At 34.9% G+C, this 22,490-nt stretch overlaps 1 protein-coding gene across 4 annotated transcripts in view; it reads left to right on the forward strand.

Annotated features, from left to right (window-relative positions):
- The window catches only part of MYOM2 (myomesin 2), a 69,326-nt gene extending 49,268 nt beyond the window's left edge, over window positions 1-20,058 (forward strand). For all 4 annotated transcript variants that reach the window (XM_068183570.1, XM_068183571.1, XM_068183574.1 and 1 more), the window contains 12 exons: window positions 2,801-2,945; window positions 3,063-3,122; window positions 4,557-4,624; window positions 8,344-8,457; window positions 9,799-9,886; window positions 12,963-13,001; window positions 13,677-13,782; window positions 15,572-15,735; window positions 16,054-16,090; window positions 16,204-16,226; window positions 17,037-17,092; window positions 18,978-20,058. In XM_068183570.1, the coding sequence (XP_068039671.1) occupies window positions 2,801-2,945; window positions 3,063-3,122; window positions 4,557-4,624; window positions 8,344-8,457; window positions 9,799-9,886; window positions 12,963-13,001; window positions 13,677-13,782; window positions 15,572-15,735; window positions 16,054-16,090; window positions 16,204-16,226; window positions 17,037-17,092; window positions 18,978-19,304 (1,227 nt within the window). In that variant the 3' untranslated portion in view covers window positions 19,305-20,058. The remainder of the gene's footprint in view (window positions 1-2,800; window positions 2,946-3,062; window positions 3,123-4,556; window positions 4,625-8,343; window positions 8,458-9,798; window positions 9,887-12,962; window positions 13,002-13,676; window positions 13,783-15,571; window positions 15,736-16,053; window positions 16,091-16,203; window positions 16,227-17,036; window positions 17,093-18,977) is intronic.
- The last annotated feature ends 2,432 nt before the right edge of the window (window positions 20,059-22,490 follow it).

Raw genomic sequence — 22,490 nt, forward strand, 5'->3', positions numbered from 1 at the left:
CATAAGCACAGCACTGGAAATATTTTCCTGTGAAGAGTTCATCTCCAGTGCAGCTGTTTGAAGGATTCGGTTTATTCCTGAGAATGCAAATCCTGGTTTGGGTCAGAAAAGCTTTATCAACATTTTTATACCATAGAAAAGCAAAGAGCATTTACTTTAATTACATATTGACAAGTAGAAGAAGTATTTCTGAGTAAAATAATTCTCTGTTTTTCTTTCTTTAAGACGTAATAAACCATAGCACTGAAAACCTGAATATTCTTGCTTAGGATGTATTGAAATGACAATACTTTGTCTTGGCAATGCTCATGGAACAGAATGAGCTATTTTTAGTTCTCATACGTTTTGGAAGTGTTGACATCAGAAGGAGTCTTGAAATGAAGCTGCATTATTTCACCTCTTTAATTAGTAACCCTCAAGTGACATTTATGTTTGGAGACAGATGATATTTTTGTGGAAAGTCACATAAAAGCCTAATATTTATGATGCCCATAAAATCATTGAACTTCATCTTGCTGCATGATGGCAATAGTTAGAAGCCTAATTGCACTCTAAAACCTGTCTGGAGACTGGGCTACAGTCACTGAACATGTTCAATAGACCATTATGCTGGTGAATTGTGGCCTGATTCATGACATTGGCTGAAGTGATTAATTTTTCCTGCTAGGTCCTAACAGGGAGTTTTTTTGGTAAGATTTCAAAATAAGCTTAAAATGGAATGAACTGAGCCCCATTTACTCAGATTTAATTTTAATATTTTAATATTTTGTTGAATAAAACTAGAAATTTTTTTAAGTGTTATAAAGAATCAGATTAAAATATACCTCTTGCATTTTTAAAAAAAATTCTGCTTCTGGCAAAATTTAATTTAATGTTCTCCCTGGGAACTCTTGAAGTAAATGCCAGTGTAGTCCTTGACCTCTCAGGGGAAGAGGCTGTAAGCAAGAATATGACTTTTGCACATTGAAATTTGCACTTTTTGATAGTTTAGGTAAGTTTATTATTTTAACCTTCTTCACCTATCACCTTAACTCTTACAGATGAACTCTTGCACAAGTAGATTTTCTGTTTAATTTCCCAATTAATTTTATCTTGTCTTATTCTTTGACATTGTATCTTTCTTTGGACTATGTATGGGAAATTGTGTCTCCAAATTAACATACATATCCCTTAAAACATTATTATCCTGATCAATCTGTTAGCTGACTGCTTTGTCAATTCCACATCTTTTCTTTTTCTTCATTCTTCCATTACCCCATTAAGAATTTAAATATTTATAAATTTGAAAATGTCAGTACTGAATGCTAAATATCTTGACTGTGTGACGCTGTTCTTCCAGACTTGTTATCCATACAACAGTGAGTCTCTTTTTGAGGCTGGCCAAGATGCGTCACTCAAAGCTAAAGCAGATATATCTGTGGGGTCATTCCTACTACTTTTGGAACTTAGAGGTTCTTCCATTTCAGTAAGATTCTAGAGAGCTTAATAAGTGTCATTTCTACTAGCTTTTTTTATGTTTCTTCTTTTTCTCCTTCCTTAAGCTTTATCTATCTGTTACTTTAGTACCATTCTTTTCTTTTGGAAACCATAAATAGGTCTATCAAAGCATTCTATTTATAAGACATCATGTCTCCTTTAAACAATATGTACAGTAAAATCAAAAGTAACAGGGTCTATAGAAATTCACCGCATATAACTCCTAGATGGTGACATTTACTGTTCTGTGCAATTGTGACTGGAAGTTAGTGTGTAATATCCTTGGCCACATCGTTTACCTGAAAGTATTCACCAAGAAACTTCTATGGGTTATTTTTACTTAGCTTTAGGAATGTGTTGGTTGAGATTCAAAAAATATCACTGTTAGTAGGGGACATTGTCCTCATAGTTGTAACTCACTGAATAAAAGATGATATTAGTAAAACATGGTTGTATTTAAAACAGTACCTGAATATTCAAAACCTATATTCTGCAAAGATTGTCCAATACTAGCTTGCAATTTTCTGTTTCCATGATGATTCTTGACAATAATTTATCTTTCTGAAATTTTTAATAAAAAGCAAACACATAAAGGACACAAACAGCAAAAAGCATATTTAACTTTGTATTCAAGTCAATATTTGGTGTTTTGTGTATTCTGCAAACACTTAAGTGGGTAACTATATATCCTGACAGAATTACTTCTCTCTTTTGCTAACTTGGTCAATCCCTTTTGGGTCCCAGAAACTCTGTGGGATTTGCACAAGTTACTTTTCTCATGGTCGTTTGCTTAAAGTGTTCTTTGACAATTACACCTAGCATTAAATGAGAAAATCGTTATACTTTTCTTATGAGAAAATAAGATCCACTATTGACTACTATATATGTCTCAGATAGAGATGACTTTTTGGATATGATGGATTTATTTTAAGATCCACATTTAATATTTCCAGTTGTTTCTGGACTCTGCAAGGAATAGTCCTGCCTAGCAAAACCCCTTGTTGAACTGGAAGCTGTAATGCAGCTAAAGACTGGCTGTTAGGCTCTTCGAATATGCACAGTGCCATAAACAATTTTTTCAAATACAAACCAGCTATATCATGATGACTCGAGGATTCCAAATGCAGCTGCACACAGAGGTTTCTGTAATCACTGGGATCTTATTGCACAACAGTAAATAAAAGCAGCGTTTTCTTCCCTTAGTTTACAATTAAAAGGACATGAAAAAGGTTGACTGTGGAGGAAGGAATATAACTCATAATTTATTCAATAGCAATCATAAGTAATTTACAGTATACTGAAGTACTTATTTTGTTCATTTCAGAGGCATAAAATAAATTGTGACCGTTCAAGTGGCATTATAGACATGGTGATGGAAAAATTCACAATTGACAATGAAGGTACCTACACAGTACAGATTCAGGATGGAAAGGCCAAAAACCAGTCCTCATTAGTTCTCATTGGAGATGGTATGTTCACTGAAACATTGAACTATTGAAACTTTGATGAAGAAGTAAACTTCAATTATTCAATTTTGAGTAATTTTGTGACTAACTCATTTTTCATTCACCTTTTCTAAAATTTAGCATTCAAGGGAGTATTGGCTGAGTCTGAACTCCAACGAAAGGAATATCTCAGAAAACAAGGTAAGACGGAGCAGATTGCTGACTCCAGGCCCAGTTTGCAGCTAATGATTCATCCCTGGTGAATGCTAAACACTTACAGCTTCCTTTCTTTATTAGAACATATTGTTCGGTCTTAGGAGACACTTGAAACCTTGGTGGATCTTATTTTCCAACATGGTCAATTTGTGACAGAACCTTCACTAAGCAGAGAAAAAAGGAGTTCTCACAAAAGGTTTCCATTGCTCAATATTCATGAGAAGTGTGCCTGCTGTAGGCTCCGGTCCAACAAAACATTTAATTGCATTTAGTTTTAAGCATACAAGTTGTCTGTTCAATATAATTGACAGAAGAGTAGATGCACAAGACAAGTAGTGCCAGATAAGAAAGATTAAAACTTGACCCTGTGGTTTCTATTGAGGCAAAATTCCAGGAACTAAATGTATATTTGTTGCATAGTTACTATACAGTTGTAGAGTTTGTTATATGCTTGTTATCGACATTGCTTGCAGCTGAATGAGAAAATTACTATTGGATACCTAATTCAGAATTCTATTCCTGTGAAATCTTTAAAAAATTGACCATGAGCTCTAGTTTGTAATTTTCACTTATAAGCAGATGGCTTTCACGATGAAACTAACAATAATTATTAAAAACTTTTTTTCCTAAATAGCTCAGGTAAGATTCTGTACAGAAGCAATGTAATTCTTTTTTTTTTTTTTTTTTATTTTTGAAGGCTGTTTAAAATTGATTTAGGAAAGAAATTATACCACTTACAACATAAACTGACAAAATATTTCAATACTCAATGATTTAAGTTAAAGTCTTGGACTTTGCAACTTCCCAGAGTTGGGTATCAGAATTAAGGCCCCTGATCCTGCCAACACAAAGACATGTACATTTATAGAGATAAGTAAAAAAAAAAAATTTTAAAAAGGCTATGTATGTCAGCAAATTTTCATCAGGATGTATTTCTTGGAAAGATTGGGACCTTCATGGGGAAAAGGAATATTTTCTGGTTTGCCTGTAATATTTAACACATTTTTAGACTTTACATTATTTGGGCAAAAAATGTTTGTCATGGGTTTGTTGTTTTTACATTAAATACATTATTTGTACTCTTCTTTGTAGCTACTTTGATTCTTTCCTCTGCTTAGTTGGTAATTTGGCACAAAGATATTCAATAAAATAATCTCTCACTCACCATTTTATATTTTGGAATATTACCCAATTCATACAGATTCAGAGATAAGATTCAGGTTTCTAAGCTGTAATGTAGACACTGGGTAAGTGTAATAAAAACTTGCAGGATTTTCTGTCTAGTGCATGGGTAGATCAGGAGCTCCCTCTTGTTCTTGTGTAAGGATGTTGAAATTGTCATTCTTTTTCTTTCTTTCACTGGATCTTTCTGATACTCTTCATTCTACAACATTGCTTTAAGATTGTTTTGTTTCTTAGGTCCTCACTTCTCAGAGTTTTTGTATTGGAATGTTACAGAGGAATGTGAAGTTTTACTTTCTTGTAAGGTAAGGAAATATACTTGAAATTATTTTTTAGAATATGTTGATGAAGAATTGAAGTAGAAAAATGTGAAAAATTACTTAGTTACCTTTAAAAACAAAAGTTTCATATGAAAACTATTTTTTATTATTTGGAAAATTTTAATATGAAAATTTCTGACTTATGATTCTTCATCAGGAGTGTTAATGAAAGAAAAAAATATAGGAAATTTCTAAATGTATTATTAGGTGGTCCAATTCTTTATAAAAATTGTGAGCCATAAGAATAATTTACATGAAATATACATCCCTTAAGATGTATCCATTTTCTTCTTCCTTAAAAATAGCTAAAAAAAGCCAGAGTTCAAAATTTTTCTTTACCATTTTCTGATTTCTCTAACAAAGTGTCTTCTTATTTAATCAACTTTAATCAAATGTGGTACAAAGACTTCCAGAATTAAGATTATAAAACATGACTTGAAAATTATTTTTGGCTTATGACTTTTGAATCTTACGTAATGATAATGTATATTGATTTCAGTGTAACTTCTACTATTAACATATTTAAATGACTTTCTGAACAGATAAATTTTCATTTGTTTTGCTCTTCTAGAGTGACTAATTAGAGGTCTGAAAAACTAAGTACATTGAATTCAGGCATCAAACTCCTCTTCATTCTCTTTTCATCTAATATAGACTATTTTGTATTAATTTTCTCCTATTCTTTTGAAAAACTTTTGGCTTATAATTAGGCTAACTTGAATAATTCTTTATGAGTAATTTACATGCACATTTGTGGAATTTTTTTTTCTGCTCATTAACTAGGACGCCCTTAACCTCAAGTTATTCCCAGCAGACCTGACCTGGTGCTGAAGCTGCCATTCCATGTGCTTACAGTTTAGGGCTTAACATTAGTTAACACAGCACCTTTGCTGGAGTACTTTATAATATCCACATGCATGTGCCTCAGGCATAAACCTTGCTTATCCTTTCATTCACATGGGGAATTAAATGTCGCTGAACCAGTTATGCTACTGTTAATTCTCTACAAATTAATCTGAAATTATCCTTCTTTCATTGACTGTAAACCCTGTTTATAGCACTGAAGCTGTGAAAGGCTGAGCATCTGATTATTTGCTTTTCACCAGTGTGCTTTTTGTTCACAAGGTCAGAACATTTTATGTAAATGAAATCTAGGATGTGGGCTGCTTGCACACTCATCATTTTAACTATGCTATTGACCTTATAATGTTTGTTACCGTTAGTATGTGACTGGCCGTTAGGTTCACATGGAACTGTTGTTTATGGCTGTTTAACTTGTATTTATACATAGAAAGAGTTTGAAAAACAAAGCCTGGGTTTGTCCTTCAAACTCCACATACCTGACAAACAAGTTAGAAGTGTGGCCACTCCGTGCTATTTCTGTGGTAATAAAAACAATCAAGGAATAATCCCTGCCATGTAAGGCCATATCATCATATTTGACCTAGGTCTCTTCCAGGCTCTGTTTACTGCACTTCTGCAAAAAAAAATTGTCAAGGGAGTTTTTGCCTCTTCTAAGAGCCTGGCATAATGTGAAGGAAGCATCTGTAAGACGGTACTTTACCTTGACTTTTTAAAGGCCATTGCATGGCACAGGGAAGCTAGGAAATCACATCAACTGGAAGCTTGTGTAGGGCAAAGGACAGACTGTATGATCCAGGCCCATATCAGAAATTATGTGGAAATATGGATTGTGTTATAAAAGAGTATATGAAATATTACCTCACATATCCCTTATTTTCTACATGATGGGACCTGACTGAGTTTTGCTTGACTTATGAGTTTTGATTTAATTATGAATTAGCTGGGATTTATGACCATGTTCTTGGTATTGTAGCCCCTCAATGTCAGTGAAACATGGTTGTCCATTTGAAAGATAATTTAATGGCGTTTGCTTTTAGCTTTTTATTTTGTGCTTATTTTTCTTCATATGCTAGCGACTACTGTAATTTTTTTTCTAGAAATTCTAAATTTCAGAACACTCAGAAGCTACTTGTTCTTGCACAACTTTGGCCCTTATTTGTACTGTGTCTGTTAAAAGCAAGATTTTTGGTGTGTGGCTAAACAGTGAAAAATGTAACATTTCATAGTAAATGCCAACATGAAATAACTTCAGCACTGCAAATTGCATGTGTCTGAAACTCAGTCTATTTATTGTCAGATTGAGTGCTAACAGTCTTTGATGAAAAATTGTTGAAAAGCATTAAAGTCTTGTTCCTTCGGGCTTTGTTCAAATAAAATTGCCACTCATGTCATAGGACTACAGGAACAGCCACTTTGTAGTTACTGGTAAATGTAAAATGCTGCTCACTTTTCTTCAGCAAGTCAGTGCTTTGGGCCAGGTGGTGATCTCAAATACTGTCAGAGATCCATAGCAATCATGCTGGTTATTAAGTAAGAATAGATGTGATTAATTTGAGCATGTTTGATCGAGATGTCTAGGAATCAGTAAAAAAGACCCTCTTATTTGTCACCTCTACGGAGAGCTTTCATAGAGCTGTTCATCTATGGAATGACTTCTCTAATGTAAAAGGGTTAGAAATTGTGCCTGTTTTTTCCTGCAAGCAAGCCACTTGAAAATTATTGCAGATCTGTATTAAGTTCCTGGCTGCCCTCTAGCCATTTGCTCCATTTTTTGTCTTTTCTTTAAGGAGCCTTTTTAAAGCAACTGCCTAGGGACTGAGAAATATCTTGCCAGCTCTGTCTTTCTACCAAAACCACAATGACTGGGAATTCAGGCTGCACATAAAAATACCATTGCACTTTTATGACTTTTAGAATGGTATGGGGATAGTGATGTCAAATAAACCATAGTGTTTATGAAAGTGAAGGTAAAAAAATATGGGATTTCTAAAAAGAGCTGCACTTTTAGCTTCTTTGAATTCACAGTTTGAGGTAATTTATCCAGCAATACTTCAAGTGTATCCAATATACAGTTTTTAACCAAAATTAGAACAGTACTTCAGGTACAGCTGTAGTCTATTTAGGTGTTGTTTCAATGAATTGCTGCTACTACAGCAAAATCCTTGCTTTCAAACAGCTGCTCTGCATATGCACTATGATATTAAGCCCCTTTTTGTTGGAAGAGACTGCAATTTGTAGGATTCCTCAGGTCTTTGTATGTCCCATAGGACTCAATGTAGAAGGTAAAATAAAAAAGGATTTTGGTGTGGCTCACAATTTTGAAGTCTTGGATGCTTTCAGAATAGTGATTTCAGTTGCTTCCTGCAGCTGATCCATGGGAGACATTGCTTAGATAGCTGGGATAAATCTCCAAATTGGCCAAAGACTAAGATAGGGCCTAAGTTCTGTGTTACAACTCTCTGGAGTCACAGGGCAAACATAAAAAGATAAAGGAGAGTTCAGAAGCTCTAATTTGAAAGATACTTCTTCCACAGCTATCTCTAGACAAACTAAAAGCACAGAGCAAGGGTGCAAAACCATTTAAGGGAAGAGATTGCCATGATTTTATTTAAGGATTTTACAGGGCTCTGAAGTTGTAACCTGTATACTGTGCTGCAAAAACACTGTAGGACTAAGAATTGCTTAGTAGGACTTGGTTGAAATTGGTTTTTTATTTAGCTTTATTTGACATGTGTTATAAAAAATTGGTTTCATATGTTGAAAGTACCTGTGTGACTTCCCACAGTGCAATACATTTCCTCAGGACATAGCCAGGCTTATGTGCCTTTTCTGTTGTACAGGTTGCAAACACAAAGAAGGAGACTGATTTTAAGTGGTATAAGGATGGTTCTGGGGTTGATGTTGAGGAGCTGCCTGATCTGCAGAAAGGAGAATGTCACCTCAGTATTCCCAAGGTACTGTATTGCCTGCTGGTTACAAATGACAGCTTCTGCTTGACACACTATAGATTTGCCAGACAAAGAAGCAATCCAGCTATTGTGATTTTTTTGAACAGTTGTAAGAAAAACATATTTTCTACTCTTCAATTAGCTGGTGAATAACTATTGCTAGCAAAAAGTATCTGTTTTTTTAATCAGCTCAGCGTTCATGCTTAAGTTGCTTCAGAGTCCTTGGGTGACCTGTATCTCATTCTTTATTATTACTCCTTAATTTTTCAATTTGTCCAAGCACCTAATTTTTAACAGTGTTTCAGTTTTATTGCCTTAAATGAATAAGTTTGAAGTTTATGGCTTCTTAAGATTTATCTTTATGCAAACAGGATAACCCAACTTCTATCTGAAACCTTAACTTAGATAGTTGCTGCCTTTGTGAAGTGACAAAACCTCCCAGAATGAGATTTTATGGTTTCAGTAATGTGCATTACATCTAAATTGTTTATTTATTGGCTTCATATTCTTCTAATTTCCTTCCTTCATTTCCCTTGAAAGAGGATACTGACTTATCAGTTTCATTTTTCTTGAGTAGACTTTTTTGGGGAGGGTGGTTTCTGCTTGTCTTGGATCACTCTTGTTACTTGTAATTAAATTTTATTATATTTTTCCTATGGTTTATGTGCTTCTGGATTTGTATAAGTCTAAACATTATGTCATCTCCAATCTATATATAAATGTTTGTATATTTTCCTTCAGGTTTTAAAAGAAATTAAAACAAACCCACAAAACCCAAAAATCCCTACTGTCTTTAATGCAATATCACTGTGATAGATTTCAGAATATAATCTCTCCAAGGGTAATGAATTAATTATTTACTTAGATATGATTTGACTACAGTTGCTGCTTGAATGCAAGCAGCATGAAGGAGCTGATGTTACAGGATATAGATTTGCTATTATGATTTACATAATTAAAAAAATAATTTTTGTTGAAGAAAAATTAGATTTCTAAAGTTTGTGAAGGTTGCAGTTATGCCTTGTTACATCTTACTACAGTGCTTGTCATTTCTACTGACCAAGTTCAATTCTGTCTTTTTGGATCAAGAAAAAAAACCATCATGGTTTCTAGAGGAAATTGGACTGAAATTAGAATAGGTTTTAGGCTTAAGAACTAAATGCATCTCCATAAAAAAAGCATGAACCAGCCATTCATAGCGTCTATCTCCCCTCTGGTAAGATTATTTATCCAGAAGACAGTACAATGTATGTTGTTTTATTTAGAAAATTTTACAGGTGTTGAGCAAATCTAGTACTATGTAGTACTATCAAGTTTGTCAGTAAACAATTTGTGTTTTCCTTACAGCTGTCTCGCAAAGATGAAGGAGTTTATAAGGCGACACTATCAGATGATAGAGGTCATGATGTATCTTCCCTTGAATTATCAGGAAAAGGTAACATTCAATCTACTCTAATGGCATAATGATCTCCACATATTTTCCAGAGGTGTTAAAGATCTCTCCTTGCAAATGGCAAATTTGCATATATTTTTAGCTTTTTTTGAATTTAATTTCTCTTATCTGCTGAACTGCAGATCAGCACTTTAGGAGGGATGACACTGGTCATTGTTGTGATTAATCTCTAGCATTCTGACAGGCAGGAGATGAAGTATGTTTCTAACCAGACAGACACTCCATTTTATAGGAGATCACTTTCTCTCAGGTTTGTTAAGCTTTAATATCTACAAAAAAAACTAAAGCAACAAAGTGTTATGTTCATGTGGGACTCTCAATGGACACCAAGAGTGCTTTTGATTCTAAATCATAAAACTGTTCTGTGGGTTAGCATCAGCTGGCATCTCAGCCCCACACAGCCACTTGCTCACTTTCAGTGAGATGGGGGAGAAAATTGGAAGGGGAAAAGTGAAAAAAATCCTGGGTTGAGCTAAAGATGGTTTAATAGGTAGAGCAAAAGCAGTGTATACAAGCAAAGCAAAACAAAGAATTCATTCACTGTTTCCCATGGGCAGGTAGGTGTTCAGCCATCTCTAGTAAAGCTGGGTTCCATCACATGTAACATTGACTTGGGAAGACAAACACCATCACTTCAAATAGTGACAAACACCATCACTTCAAAGTGCTCCTCACTTCCTCCTTCTTCCTTGAGCTTTATATACTGGGTATGATATCATATGGTATTAAATGTCTTTTGGGTCAGTTGGGGTCAACTGTCTTGGCTGTGTCACCTCCCAACTTCTTGTGCATCCCCAGCCTCCTCTTGGTGAGGCAGTCTGAGGAGAAGATTTTCACATTGTACAAGCACTGCTCAGGAATAGATAAAACCTCCCTGTGTTACCAACACTGGTTTAGTCACAAATCCAAAACACAGCATAGTAAAGCTGCTATGAAGAAAACTAACTCTATTCCAGCCAAAACCAGTACAATTTCTGTCCCTTATTCCATCCATTTATGTCATGCTCAGGTCCCACACTTTGCAATATGTTCTCATTAATTACCTCCTCCCTTCCTGTCCTTTGATATATACAGATATCATTCCCTTATTCTGTGGATATGTGTATGTGTATCCTGACCACTGGAGTAAGCAAAAGGTTCTGTAGGTCTCCCTCATATGGTCAGGGCTTCCAGTGACTATACTTAAGGTATGGCAAACTGTGTTGTGCTTGAAATGTACAGTGAAATGCCTGTTTAGAGAATTCACAGTATCTAATTCTGTGGGTCCAGGAGGCTTTGAAAATGTCAACCAGCAAACCCATGAAAACTGCACTATTATACCAAACAATGGCTCTCCTAAATGGTGGAGTTAGCCTTGAAACATAAAGGATAAAAAGAGAAGTCTAGCAGGAACAGGGAAGACTGCATATTCTGTGAGCCAGGTTACTTCAAGCTCAGTATCCACTGACATTCAAATGAATGCAAATAAGAGAATATAAACTAAAATAGACATATGATAAACATTTAGAAAAGGTTTTATATGATATCAGACATCACAGTGAGATACAGCAATTTTATTTACATTTAATATTTTTCATGTAAAAAAATGTCTGTTTACTTTGACCCTGAGATGAGCTCAGTTGGTTAAAGCATAGTGGTAACAGTACCAAGGTGCTGGGTTTGATCCTTGTATGGGCTATTCACTTAAGACTTGGGCTTCATGATTCTTGTAGGTCCCTTCCAACTCAGTATATTCTGCAATCTCAGTGCAAACAAACACAGATCTATTGCCAACATGAGTGAATTTTACTTAACTTTCGTGAAGAGTGCTTCCCTGGAAATATTTGCTTAGATCACACCAAACAGGCCAAAGTGAATCTAGATTAATCCCAACCGCACGTAGACATTCGTCCCAAATAATGAATATTTTTTGCCAGACTCCTAGTAGATGGAGAAAGACATGTTAAAAAATTAACTAATTTTAACAAAAATCTTAACATTCCTTTTCAGCAAATGGAGGAAAAATCTGTAACAAGAAGAAAAGATGAGTGCCAGGCTGAATTCTTAAGCTGTGGTTTATTGCAGAAGGCTGTATTATCAATTGTTAGTCACCCAGGCATTTTTCTTTTGCATAAATTCTGTCCATTATTCTCTCAGGAAAAAAAACAAACAAATCAGCCTCATTTAGACAGTATGGTTAACACAACCCTAACTTCTCAGACATCTGTAATGTAAGATATATATACTAAGCAATTCATGTCTTTATGTCAAGGTATCAGTAGAAGCATACTGAAGATTGCAAAGAATTATGGAGCTGTATCATGATATTTTTAGCTGAGACAAAAATGTGCATAAACAGATCAATACAGAACAAATTTATAAGTAGTATTTTCTGAACTTCATGCATTTCTCTGTCTTCCATTTTCATAAAAATTCATCAGTGTTGAACAAGCATCCTTCAGACTTGACTATGCATTCTTTAGACTATGGTGGTTCTTCCTCTTTCTTTTCATCTTACATGGTGTCACTGAATATGATTCTTCTGCTATGAAAGGGTCCCTCACTCTTGTGCCCTTGTCACTGGGGTTCTCTCCTGCTGCAAACCCATCAGCTCTGTAATATTTCAAAAGATTGATATGATACCTGCTTCATTTCACTTGCTGTTAAAGGACTTCACTTCTGTCAAATGCCAGCCTACATCGAGAAGGTGAAACTGTTTTCACCAAGAATGAGATAATTTCTTTTTCACCTGCATTCTCCTTTGAATGTGAACTATTCAGTTTTAATGACTTTATTTCTTTTTGCTGGCCTAAGGGAGAGAGAAAAATATTTGGCACCAGACAGCTGACTCCACAAAAGGCTGAGATACTAGCACAGCGTGACATAGCACAGAATTCATATGCGGTACACAGACAGCTTCCAATTTGTCTTGTACACCTGTTGCAATTTTAATGGTTTTCTTTGCTTAAGGATATGAAGATTTCCCATATTGCTTTAATTAAACTGAACATAAAAAAGCTATATTCTGATTGAATTTTGATGGTACATTTTCTTCCTTTTTTTTTCTTTCTCTCTGCAGTTTATGATGATATAATTCTGGCATTGAGTGGAATGAGTGGTGAGTAAATGCTGTCTTGAATTTTCATGTAGTTTTTTATTTTGAAGTCACAAGAGGCTGAGCTACAAAACTTTTTATTTTAAGTGGGAAATCTCTGAGAATCTCAATGTTATATTATTATGGACATTATAAATTTTCTGAACAGGCAGTTGACCTTGCTAATTGTCACTATTAAAAGGGAACAAAGTATTATTCCACCTCACTTGTTTGGTTTAGTTTCTGTGAAATTGTTGCAGCAATAATTTTCTTCCTACTTTCCATTAGTAGGTGAACCTTGATATAGAGAGAAGGTGGTTCTGAGTCTGTTCCCAGTGAGAAGCTGTTCTGTCCACTTAAAGAAGAGGTTTTGCAAAAGAATAAAATTTTTATGCAAATAGAATCATTATAGTACTCTTTCATGGCAATTATATGATTAGATTATTATTTCACAATGGATCTTGCCAGTCATGATGCTTGTATATGACAATAAAGTCACAAACTTATACTGAACTTTCGCCTGATATAAATCAGCAAATATTCCCTGAGAGCTATGACAATTGTCTCTGTGATACTTGAGAATCATGACCCAGGTCATGAATTTTCTTTTGTCCAGACAGTACAAATAATCCACTGCTCCATTTCCTGTTCATTGCACTATCTCTCCTATTTGATCCACATATGCTCTATTTAATCTAGGTAAGTCAGCCTCTCCCCTTAAGATTCTTTGCACTGAAGAAGGAATAAGGCTCCAGTGTTTCTTGAAATACTACAATGAAGAAATGAAAGTCAGCTGGTGCCACAGGTAAACGAGAATATTTTTTCAATTTTACTTGAGAAAAAATACTGTCTTTACAATTTAATATTTACTATTCCATGACATTAATTTATAAATTGGAATACATTAATGAATTTCTCTTTCCAGAACAATATATTCTCTTTTAACATAGAAAGTACATAAGGTAAAAGAAATATTAGAAGGCTCATCCAACATCCTCAGGAGGGCTGTAACAGACAGAAAAAAGGAATCTACTGTATTGTGTTATCTTGTTCAACGCAAGACTGTTTGTCTTCTATTGTATCTGCTTGAGTTTTAAAAGTAACAGTATATTCTACCATCCAATTATTAGAAGTATAAAAGTAAAGAATGCTACATGGATAATATGGAAATATCAGTGTGCATATTTATATTTATATTTATATTTATATTTACATTTACATATAGAACCCCCTGAATATTTCAGATTTTATAATGTCTTACACTTTCATTGTCTTGAAGATCATTGAACAGAAATTCTGAATGAATAAAATTTAAATTCCTATATGAATGCAATGACAATAATCAGAGCTGTTAAAAGATAGACCAAAACCAATCAACCAACTGACCAACCTCTCTCAACTTCCCATCTCCTTTAAATGGGGTTATAGCAAATTTTTTTTTCCTGGAAAAATTGAAATGCTACACAACCCATGATTTTAATTTTCTTTTCCACCATGTAAATTTCTAGCTAGCATTTAATTATCCACTGTCATGCATAGCATGAAATAAAATACAAGTTATTAACCTAGTATTCATCATCTACTCAGGGCACAGTGGGAAACATTATATGTAATATTTTCTAATATACAGCCATTTCTATCCAGAAATCTAATTTGGTAGGCTGAACTCAATGAAGTTGTCTTAAAGAAAGGAAAATGGTAAAAATACTTTTTCACCATCAAAATAATTCTAGCTATGAAGTCAAATCAGCTCTGTCTAGTCAAATAAAATGAGTGATCAAGAAAAAGCTAAAACTGACTTAATTTCTAAAAAAATCCATCTAAAGATACTTGGGGATGAAGACTGGAAAGAAGTATTTTTGTACTTAATGAGTGAAACAAAAAAGTTCTTTTTGAGGCATTGAAAATGGTCAGGTTTATATGCTCTCATTAAATAGCTTCTTCTGTTTCCTCTGTTTGGGACAGACTGTGGACCAGAAGACCACCTGATCTGAATCTGCAGAGCATTTCTTTTATTCTTAACTAGGAAGTGATGATAAATCAAGCTAATGTAATTTTAAAGAGTTTTTATTAGTTATCTACTGTTAAGAAATTTTCCTTTCTTGTTTTTTTTAAAAAACAAAAATATACTTTAACTTAATGCAAGAATAATTGTACATAAACTTTTTGTTAATTGATCTTTGAAAATAATGAAATACAAAAGATATCTTTCCTTAATCAAAAAAGGTGATTTTCCTATAATTTAAAATACCTATGCATGATATTTTACTGTGTATGAAATGTATAGAAGTGTATGAAGTGCATTTTCACACAGAATCATGTATGTGCATAAAGATGTAGGCATAGCTGCATGTGAGGAGGGAAGGAGAATGAGAAAAGGGTGAACAAATGAATCTCAGAAATGAAAACTCAAGTTAATATTTTCAAAGTGTTTCATATTCCTTCCTGGAAGCAAAGAGTATTCCAGAAAAATGAGCCCATTAGTTGCAATCTATCTATAGCTTAGGAATACTATGTTACCATTTGTGACTTTTATAGATGATACGGGAAAAGAATGTTCAAACTCATCTCTACGAATATTTTTTTTTTCCCAGGGAATCTAAGATTTCTTCTGGTGAAAAGATGAAGATTGGAGGTGGAGAAGATGTTGCCTGGTTGCAGATAAGTGAACCCACTGAAAAGGATAAGGGGAATTATACCTTTGAAATCTTTGGTGGCAAGGAATCCTACAAACGCACACTTGATCTCTCTGGGCAAGGTATATTTATAAGATCAGATTTGTATTGTGCCTTATGTAGATTTTATTGGAAATAGAGGAATTACAGTAAAAACAGATAGTCTTTGATCAGAACCAGTCACAGGTAAGTTTTATAACTGTTATTATCTTTTTAGTCTTGTATCTGTTTTCAGCACCAGCTGCATTAAGTTTTCAGGGGTCTGGTTTCTCATTGTGCTACTGTGTGACTCTGTACAGGTTTTAAAAGAGCTTATAACATGGGTATGTGTTTAAATGTTTATTGAGCCCCAGTGCAAGTTATGTTCATGGAAAATAACCCTCTCAATTGTTTTGCTACAGCTTTTGATGAGGCATATGAAGAGTTCCAGCGACTCAAGTAAGTGCTGCATCTTTTGTATTTTAATGCCACGTCAGCAGTGTCAAAATATATTTTATTATTAATTTAATCAATAACATTATATGTTTCTCTTTCTTTCTCAACAACTTTAGGGCAGCTGCTTTTGCTGAGAAGAGTAAGTTTATTTTACATTTTATCATAGGTGTTTTACAATGTGATCTAGTGTTCTTTTTTAAGCATTCATCATGATATACTGCCATAACTTACTGAGTTCTGTGGCTACAGAAATCCTTTTTTAGCACAAAATATTGCAATAACAATAGTAATTTGTGGATTTAGTTGTTTTTAATTGCAGTGGAAACACGCTAAACACTTCACATATTTTGCAAGCCTCCACTGTATCTTCTTGTGACGGCAGAGATTTGGTGGTGTGAATTGTGTGTCATAAAAGGAGATGTTGAGTCTGAAAGCTGCTGAGAATACCGAATATTGGGATCTATCTATTAAGTAAAAAATTGCCAGCTGCTGCATGTTCTGCACTGCGTGCTGAGACCCAGACTGTGCGGAAGCTTGTTACAGTTAGGACCTGTAGGAGTGCTGGAAATGATATCAATTCCCCGGTGATGATATGATGCTTCTGCCCACAAAGTCCGTGGCAGAACAAATTTTTCCTTATTTTGGATACCACCAAGATGCTAAAAGCACCCTCCTGACTTTACTCTGGGCCCAAAACATAAACTGTCAAGCTCAGCAGGTTGTTATGTGTATCAATTTAGAATGTTGTGGCACAATCTCAGCCAAAAAAATTTAAAGGGACTATACAACACATTAAACACCTCCCAAAATATCACAAAAATTGTGGTTTTTTTTTAAAGATTAAAAAAAAAGGCAAAAAAAAAAGCTGTGAGTCATGATTCCAAAATCATTAAGAAATTATTTGAGGTCTAAACAACATACGGTCACCATATTTTCCTTTAACTCCTAGATCGTGGTAAAGTCATTGGTGGTTTGCCTGATGTCGTTACTATAATGGATGGGAAGGTAAGGACAGCTTTTTTCATGCTGAACAGTGAGAGGTTTGCTTTGATGTCAAAAGGTGAGGGAATGCAAATGGTTTCATAGAAACTGAAAGCAGAAGGGGAATAATTTTATTTTTAGTTCAAATCTATAATTTCATAAGTAGAACAGACCCAAATAATCTAAAATGACTATGGAATATATCTGCTAAGTTTTTAATATTAACTTATTAAGTGTTGATTAATTATTATAATTTAATTATTCTCTTAAATGACATCACTTTTGAAAGCAATATTAATTAAATGTTGCCTATGTTACAAAAAGGACAGAAAGAGTAAAACTCACACTAATAGACACAAGTTATTTTCCCACAATTTTATTTTTCTGTTTGCATTATCATTCCTTTAAATATTTTATAGTAAGTCTAGTTCCTATATGCTATTAGTTAACTTTGCCTCCTACACAATATCACTTCAGGAATACCCACAGACTCAGCTTGCCACTAGATTGCACCAATAGTATGTAAATCTTCCTTCAGCATTCTGACTTTGGGTGCATGAATTGTGCAAGACCACTTGTATTTGTGAACACATGCTGCTTTTGATCACTGAAAATTTCTTCCTGTTTTATTTTTACTCTGAGTTATATCACACCTATTCAGTCATCATCAATCAAGAAAAACTTTCCTGAAAAACATGCATGTGTGAACACAGATAGACTTTCTCATCTCCCTCTGGATCAGGATTTGGTGAAACCTGAAGGGAAATGTGGAGGGAATATAATGAAGAATGCTGGTAGAAAATGTCAGTTTAGGGTTGTAACAGTCAGGTTTTTCTTTGTTTTATTTTTTCCTGTTTTCTTTTTCCTTTTCTTTCCTAACACAATGCTGCATGTGTTATATTCTTAAGGTGATTTTATCTAGGGCCAAATTTTGTGCAGAGTGAGTTTTCAGCAAAGGTAAACAAAATATGGACTAAGCAATGCAACTTTTCAGATGTTTCTTTCATTTTTCTGTGATCACTGTACCTAAATACATGAAGTTTACACACACACACTTAGAGGGTGGTCAAAATGGGGTTCAGCAGTACATCTATAAAAAATTTGGAAGAATGCTCATGAGAATTTTGCAAGCTCCTTCAATCTCAGTTCAGCCATTGAGAAATGCCAGGATGGTCCATTACATAATGACAGCTATTTTCTGAATGCGCCTCACATGCATGTAACACATGGCCAGGTTGGACAGGACTGTGAGCAACCTTGTCTAGTGGAAGGTGTCCCTGCCTGTGGAAGATGTCCCTCCCCATGGCAGAGGGATGGCAAGCAGATGATCTTTAGGGTCCCTTTTAACCCAAACCATTCTATAGTTTTGACAGCACTTTACCAGTATTTATGTATTATTTATTCTCCATAAAATATTTCCACTTTTCAGTCAGCCACACCTGGAATCGATGTCCAGTGATTCATGCTATGTATTCTGTTTTTAAGTGATTTTTTTTAATCATATCAAGCAATAACCTCAGGAGGCCTTGGTCAGAAAATATTTGCTCAGTTCTCCTCCCTGCTGTGTACAGGGAAGCTTCAAGGATGTTTTTAAAACTATCACTGCCTGAACCTCATGTCAGACTAATGGGTTGTCAGGAGTCTCCTGCAGGCAGGACTGCAATGACAGTCCAGCTTACCATCTTCAGACACTGCAACCCTGAGGCTATTACTGCATCACAGTTACTGGTGAGATGGTGGAAAGTCTGAATCAAGGGAAAAAGAAATATTAGGGACTCTACTTTTCAGTCTTCAAGAACATGATACCATGTCTTAGTTCAATTAGCTAAGAATAAAAAATGCCTAAAAACAATACAGAGGTTAAACAAATCCAATTGATCTCAAAATTACTTCTGTTTGTCTCCCTCAGACACTGAATCTGACCTGTACTGTATTTGGAAATCCTGACCCTGAAGTGGTTTGGTTCAAGAATGACAAGGCCTTTGAAATTGATGAGCACTATGCATTTTCACTGGAACAAGGGAAATATGCCAGTTTAACCATCAAGGGGGTGACTTCAGAAGATTCAGGCAAATACAGCATCCATGTCAAGAACAAGTATGGTGGGGAAACAGTGGATGTCACTGTAAGTGTCTACAGACATGGTGAAAAAATGCCTGAAATTAAGCCTGGTCAACTTGCTAAACCCAAGCCAATACCACCATCAGAAGAAGTCCTCAAACCTGAGGGCAAATGAAGATTCTGTAACAAGTGACGCTTCACCCTATGTTTGACAAACATAATAGAATATATGAGCTGTGTTTGAGCTATTGCAACACAAAATTAATTTGAAATGTCCAAAGGGAAACTGAGTTTTTAAGTTTGCTTAGGGAGGTAGCTGTGCTGTCGTGCTGTACACATCTGCAACAATCTCATTTTGAATGCATATAATGGAGTAGGACTTGCAAACAGTGAAAAGAAAAATTCCTGCCAGGGGTTCCCATATGAAATGGCAAGTTTCAAAAACCTACAAACTTAGAGTAAACTTTCATTTTCACACTTGTCAATCCTCTGCAAAAAAAACCCCCCAACCTCCAAGCAATCCAACAAGCCTCTGAGAACAAATGTCCCATCAGTAAAGGTAGTGAACTGCAGTCAGATAGATATTCAAAGATGGTCCTTTTCGCTTTGAAGCCCTTGGTCCTGTATGTTTAGTGAATAATCTTGCTTTAGTAGTGATACTCATGTTCTATCAATAGTGTGACTTTAGTAGACTTTTACAAATGTTCACTCTTTATTCACTGAACCATAAGTCACATGGTTGTATTTTTTTTCCTGCTTTGTGCTAATAAAACTTTAAAAGTCACCTTCGCTACTCACTACTCCAAATCATGCCTAACTAGTTCTATTTACTCTTCTTCATTGTTTAATTATTGCTTATTGCACAATTTCACAGCTGGTAGCATGCAGACTATCGACTTTCAATAAAGAATGCAAATTATGGTTAATCAGAGTCACTGGATGGCACTTGCAACATTAATTTTACTTTTTACAATACAGATCAAGCTTAAACTGGCACCAGAAGATATGTATACAATTCAGTCACTTAAGATAATTATGTCTTTGATTCTCCTCAGTGAAAAGAACAAGGGAACTCTCCCATGGGTGAAGTGATGTTCTTCTAGGCAAAATTTTCAATACATTCTTATTGTGAAACATTGAAATAGGATGGGCATCAGTTGCTCACATATCTCTCATACAATATATAATTGAGTATTTGCAGTGATGGCCTTTTGGGATCAGGTTCCCTGTTCAATAAAAAAAACACCTATGTACCTAGAAGAAATTTTGCTCCTTCTTATGCAGCTTCCAGCAAAGTGTTCTAATGGTAAGTAACACTTGTGATACACATTGAAGGCAGCCCTCCTCTCTTGTGACTTCTTCCAGTCTCTAGGATAAATGAGATGAAAAGGGAGCATTGTGGAAGATGGGAGCTTGGATAAGGGTCACATGAAGAAATGGCACTGCAAAATCTTTACTGAAGAAACTGGATGAAAGAGTTTGGCTCAAGTATTCAGACTAGAAATTTGTGTTTGAGGTCACTACTGAAAGCTGATGTTGAGTCATGCTGAGTTTCAGCTTCTGAGCTTAAGTGTGGGAAATATAGAAACAGTTGTTCTGACTTCTCTTCCCCCTCCCCTGCCCGCCTGTAGCAGACAAACTGAAAAAAAAACCAAACCAGGAAAATGGACAATTTTGGAACAAATTTAATTTCAGGGTTTCCTTTTTTCCTTTTTTTCAAATTGCATTTCAGTGACATAGACCTTTCATTGTTTTGTCTGGAACCCAATTCACTTGAAGTACAATGTTTTTTGTTTTGGAGAAAGAAGAAAAGCAGATGAAATGAGAAACCAACTTACAATCTGTCAGATGCAGTAGGTTGAAGCACACATCTGGAGACAGAAAAGCAGCAATCCCCTCCCTCCTCTTTCCCATCCATGGATATTTGAACCAGCAATTCTGACTGTCAAGGATTTTGCACTAATGCTGAGTTTGGTTTGTATTTGGAAGTGCTGCTTCTATTTATGGTGGTTTTTTTTTTTGTTTTGTTTTGGTTTTTTTGTTGGTTTTTTTTTTTTTTTTTTTTTTTGACTTTACCTGTCTGGGTAAACAGACTGAGAAAGAGACTAGACCTAGGCATCCTGCCTCTCACATGAGCTTGTTAAATGCTAGATTTGAGAGGTTCTCTCACTTTCTTGAATTTTTTCCTAATTTTCAGCAGTCAAGGAGGGATTGAGGTCATGACAGGGTAAACTAGTTGGGAACTTGATGGTTTGAACAAGTAATGATGAGGATGGATTCACTGTAGTTTCAAATTCTCCAAAGACTGCAAACCTACTTTGCAGCTGATTGATATCTGTAAGTAGTCATGATATAAAACAACAGGCCAGCTCTGGAAAGGAAATAGCCTTTGGTCACAAATTATTAAAAGATTATTTGATTTTAAATAAAAATATTTTTGAAATATTTTTGTGCCCAGAGAAAATGAACAGTGAGTTTATATTTAAGTACAGTATAAACATCCAGGAATTATACTGAATGGTGATAAAAAATACTTTTTTGGGGTGAAAACTGTGGTTAGGTACCCACATTCTGCATTTGGTCATTGAATGAAAGTGTCCAAGATGTTAAATGTCTGAAGAACATAGTACTAACATGAAGTAGCTAAGTTAGGAGATTTTAGGACACAAAGAAAAGTAAGGATTCACCATGAGTATTTGTCAAAATAAGAAAATATATTTTTATAGGGATCCATTATCATAAGAACTTCAGCAGGTCTCAACAAAATAAACCATATTTTCTTATATTTTATTCTAATTTCTTATTAAAGGTATTTAAGATTTTCAAAATCTTATTATGGCAGGCTCAAAAAACATCAGAGCCAGTCTCCATAGCATACAAAGTGAGTATCAGCAGGAATTTAATATTATTCTTATCTCCTTCTACAGTACACAGGTTAATTTTAGCTGACACTATCAAATTACTGCATGTTATGGCAGCTTTTCAGAGGTATCCTTGGGCACAGGAGACAAGGTTAGTCTCTTCTCTGCTGTACCTTTTGCTGGCCTTCTTAGTTAAGGAAGTTTCACTTATTTCCTTCCAGGCAAACAGAAATAATTTATTATGACAGCTAATCCTCTGCTAAAGTACAGAAATTATCATTCACAGGAACATTGTATTCTAAAGGCTAAGGACTTCCTAGAAACTCTTTCACATACTTCAGTGTTCAGTGTACATTTGGTTCTTTTGTACACATTTAAAAATCTTGTTATCAGTTCCAGGAAATGAATTGGTTCTACTCTGTTTAAAAGGGACTATCTATTCAGAGTCTTATGTGCACCTGTTTGCCAGGAGGGGCAATACAATCAGATGGATATCAGAG

Source organism: Anomalospiza imberbis, chromosome 3 (assembly GCF_031753505.1).
Source record: "Anomalospiza imberbis isolate Cuckoo-Finch-1a 21T00152 chromosome 3, ASM3175350v1, whole genome shotgun sequence".
Classification (NCBI taxonomy): Eukaryota; Metazoa; Chordata; class Aves; order Passeriformes; family Viduidae; genus Anomalospiza; species Anomalospiza imberbis.